Consider the following 4,424-nt stretch of genomic DNA (forward strand, 5'->3'; position numbering starts at 1 on the left):
CAACCTCAGCAAATATGTTTAAGTCAAGACTAAAACTCATCTTTTTAATATTGCCTAATTACTAAATAATTAAATGATGATTATATAATGTTTAAAGCACTTTGAGCTGCAACGTTTGCCCCCCCCCTCCCAGGTGGCAGAGAGGGCCCTGTACTACTGGAACAACGAGTACATCATGAGTCTGATCGAGGAGAACTCCAGTGTCATCCTGCCCATCATGTTCGCCAGCCTCTACAGGATCTCCAAAGAACACTGGAATCCGTGAGTGCATCGTTTGAAATATAACTGCCGTTATTTGAAATTAAGCTGCCGTTATTAACCTCCGAGACACCTAGCGTGCAGTGTTGCCAACTTAGCGACTTTGTGACTTTCCAGACCCCCGTGGCGACTTAATTAGTCAAAAGCGACCAGCGACAAATCTAGCTACTTTTTCTAGTAATTTGGGGAATTACTGTAAAGCATCTAACATATCCTGTGTTCCGCGATTCACGTTTACAACCGAGCTCACGAGAGACGAGTAGCCCTACAGTCTCCCTGGAGAGACCCTGGTGACGTGAGGTTAGCCTGCAGCAAGGATCCCCTCAAACGGTTCACTGTCTGGTCAGTCAATCGCACCCTCTCAGTCAGCTTAGCTAGCTATCATGGCTCAGTCAAAACTCAAAGAATTATAATCAAGTATATACTGTATGTAAATAGTTAGTTTGTAAACCTGCTCAGCCTTTTTTTATTAATTTAGCCTTTCAGAATTGCATATTATGCAAATTAGTTGATTACGTCATCTAGCTACTTCTAGCTACTTTTGGGAGAGTCAACAGCTACTTCCTTTACAGAGGAGTTGGCGACACTGCTAGCGTGTAGCTCGCTAAGTAGCGTCAGCCACGTCATCGCAGGGTCCCTGGTTGATTTGATTCCCGGCCGTTGACCTATCCTGCATGTCATCCCTCCTCTCTATCTCTCTCTCTCTCTCTCACCCATCCCTCCTCTCTCTCTCTCTCACCCATCCTTCATGTCAATCTCTACTGTCTATCCTCCTCTCTCTCTCACCCATCCTTCCTGTCATCCCTCCTCTCTCACCCATCCTTCCTGTCATCCCTCCTCTCTCTCACCCATCCTTCCTGTCATCCCTCCTCTCTCACCCATCCTTCCTGTCATCCCTCCTCTCTCTCACCCATCCTTCCTGTCATCCCTCCTCTCTCTCACCCATCCTTCCTGTCATCCCTCCTCTCTCTCACCCATCCTTCCTGTCATCCCTCCTCTCTCTACAGTCTCTATCCCAATAAAGCAGAAATGCCCTAAAAACATATTTAATGACAAAAAAACGGTCTCTAATATGATCCTACTATTGGAAGTATTGTATTTTAACATGCCCTGCTGTGTAGAGTTGGTTTGTAGCTGTGTAGAGGTGGTCTGTAGCTGTGTGTTGACATGTGATGGTGTGTAGAGTTGGTGTGTAGCTGTGTGTTAATGTGTGGTGGTGTGTAGAGGTGGTGTGTAGCTGTGTGGTGGTGTGTAGCTGTCTGTTAATGTGTGGTGGTGTGTAGTGGTGGTGTGTAGCTGTGTGTTAATGTGTGGTGGTGTGTAGTGGTGGTGTGTAGAGGGGGTGTGTAGCTGTGTGGTGTGTAGAGGTGGTGTGTAGCTGTGTTAATGTGTGGTGTGTCTCCTGCCTTACAGGGCGATAGTGGCGTTGGTGTACAACGTGCTTAAGGCCTTCATGGAGATGAACAGCACGCTGTTTGACGAACTCACAGCTACCTACAAGTCAGACCGCCAGCGGTAAGATACCTCTAACACCCTTACTGTGTCACACACCTCTCTCTGTCTCTGTCTCTCTCTCTCTGTCTCTCTCTCTCTCCCCCCCCTCTCTTTCTTTCTCTCTCTCTCCCCCCTCTCTCTCTCTCTGTCTCTCTTTCTTTCTCTCTCTCTCCCCCCCTCTCTCTCTCCCCCCCCTCTCTCTCTCCCCCCCCCCCTCTCTCTCCCCCCCCCCCTCTCTCTCTCTCTCTCTCTCTTCCCCTCTCTCTCTCTCTCCCTCTTGCATAGACAGAATGACTCTCTTCCAAACACTACTAGGTGTGTATGATGTTGTAATTCTTGTCTAGGGCCACCGTGAGAATTGTTGATTGGTTGACACTTTGGTACATTGGTGGGTTAGTCCCGCCCCTCCTGACATGTCCTGCCCCCCCTCCCTGCAGTGAAAAGAAGAAGGAGAAGGAGAGGGAGGACCTTTGGAAGAAGCTGGAGGACCTGGAGCTGAAGAGGGGCCTTAGGAGCGATGGGATCATCCCCACTTAACGAAGCGCCCTGCACCTCCCCTCCGTGTCCACTAGGGGGCCGCGCCATGCGCCCGTCTGGAACCACATGGAGCGACCCGTGGTTTTTTTTTTTTCCTTTTTTTTTTTTTTTCTGTATTTGTGCGACTTACTTCACGGTAGATTCACACGTCTGTTTCATTATTTCAACAGCACTGTAAATAACTTTTTTCTTTTTTCCCTTAAAACTGATATTACTGCGAAAGAAATAAAAAAATAATAATAAAAAAAAGGAAGAAAAAAAAATAGAAAACGAGAAAAAGAACTTGTGTGGGGGGGGGGAAAGACTTTGGACAAACAAGTAGGACATGAAATGAACTCTTCTCTTCTTCTTGGGAAAAAAAAATCAACAGCAAAAAGAAAAAAACTAGATTGTTTTAACTCCCCTACTCCTTTGAGAAACCCAACCTTTCCTGAACACAAACCCATTTTTCCATCCCTGGCTCTATCTCTCTATCTCTCTCTCGCTTCCTCCTCCTCTCTGCCTTCCTCCCTCCCTCCTGTGGTCCATCTATGACCTTTGACCCCTGTGTGGGACGTCCTGACTGAGTGTGCTACCTGGCCCGTGGAGCCCTGCCCCCTCTGGAGGCCCCCCCCCCCCCCCTCTGGAGGCCCCGCCCTGCCCTGACCAAGAGGACGCCCCCCCCACACCGCCCACCTTCGTAAGGACCACCCTCTGACCTCCGACCCCTCCTGCCTCTCCGTACCGAAGCTAAGCTAGCGTTATGGACCTTTTTAGCCATCAGGATGAATTGAACCCTGTGTGTCTCGACCCCCCCCCCCCCCTCCTCCCTCCTCCAAAGAGGCAAAAAAAGAAAAATGTAAAGGGCCTGTTGTTGTTCTGTACAGGGAGCTGAAGAAAGACGGGAAAGGGAAAAAGGTCTCCATAAACACACCCCACACACACACCCCACATCAGTTTCTTCTCCCCACTTCCACTTGTTTATGTTCACTTTATCTGTGTGCATCTGGCTCCCCCCCCCCCCCCCCCCCCCCCCCCAAATGGTTGATTGGTTCCTGTCAGTTTCAGTTCTCTCTCCTCCTCTCTTTTTTTTTGGTTTTGTGAACTTTGACCCCTGCAGTACCAGGCAGCCTGGTATCAGTCTGGCACTGGTATCGCCTAACGACGACACAGAAATAGAAAACGACAAATGTAAAACAATTGCGAGCTGTTTAGAGGAAACGCCAAACTCGCCTATTGTGAAAAGGAGCGTCACTCTCTCTGGTGTGTGGTAGCTCTTCACAGTATTACAAACCTTGTATATTGTTATTGAATGCAGTACACTGATATCTTGTATCTTGTAGTAATTTTAGCATATATTTTTGCTTAGGAACAGTCGAGGAGTATCCAGTATATAAAGAGGTATTATGGAACAAGACTTCCTGGTATTTATGATAGTGTTTTCTCCCCTCTCTTTTATCTTTTCTCTTTGTTTTTTGTTTCCCCCTCTTTGGTTTCTATCTCTCATTTTGGATTTTTTTTGATGAAGTTTCTTTGACCATCAGATCTTTTGTAGTTGCGGAGTGTGTGGGTGGGGGGGTGGACGGGCGGTGGGGGTGAGAGGGGGGGGGCGGGGGGGGGGGGGGGGGGGGCGGTGAGGTAGGTCAAGGCAGGGCAGAGAGAGAGGGAAGGCATGGAGCAGATATCCTGTTCAAATTTACAGTAAGTTCAGCATTGTTGACCCCTTACAGAATTAATGTGTGCTTTAGGATGGCCCAGATATAATATGATTAAAAAGAAAAAAAAGGGTTGGAGAAATACAAATGTTTAATTATTTTAAAAAATAAAGAGATATTAAATTAAACCTGTTTTGTGATAAAGCCAAGATGCTGAATTGCTTTATTTTCCATCGACGTACCACTGCTGCTGACTTGGTGCATGTGTGTTTGCGGGAGAGAGGGGGGAGAAAGAGTGGGGGGGTGAGAGAGAGAGGGTGGGGGAGAGAGAGAGGGTGGGGGAGAGAGAGAGGGGGGGGAGAGAGAGGAGGGAAGGGAGAGAGGGTGGGGAGAGAGTGAGGGTGAGGGTGGGGGAGAGAGGGAGAGAGGGTGGGGGAGAGAGGGAGAGAGGGTGGGTGAGAGAGGGTCCAGAGAGAGAGAGAGAGAGAGAATGGTTCTGTC

General features: G+C 48.3%; 1 protein-coding gene across 2 annotated transcripts in view; it reads left to right on the forward strand.

The window, feature by feature from the left end:
• The window catches only part of ppp2r5eb (protein phosphatase 2, regulatory subunit B', epsilon isoform b), a 34,394-nt gene extending 30,239 nt beyond the window's left edge, over positions 1–4,155 (forward strand). For both annotated transcript variants that reach the window (XM_080537572.1, XM_080537573.1), the window contains exons 12-14: positions 134–261; positions 1,672–1,773; positions 2,190–4,155. In XM_080537572.1, coding sequence (XP_080393698.1) covers positions 134–261; positions 1,672–1,773; positions 2,190–2,289 — 330 coding nt within the window. In that variant the 3' untranslated portion in view covers positions 2,290–4,155. The remainder of the gene's footprint in view (positions 1–133; positions 262–1,671; positions 1,774–2,189) is intronic.
• Positions 4,156–4,424: the final 269 nt, after the last annotated feature.

Source organism: Nansenia antarctica (assembly GCF_963989245.1).
Source record: "Nansenia antarctica genome assembly, chromosome: 1".
NCBI classification, from domain to species: domain Eukaryota; kingdom Metazoa; phylum Chordata; class Actinopteri; order Argentiniformes; family Microstomatidae; genus Nansenia; species Nansenia antarctica.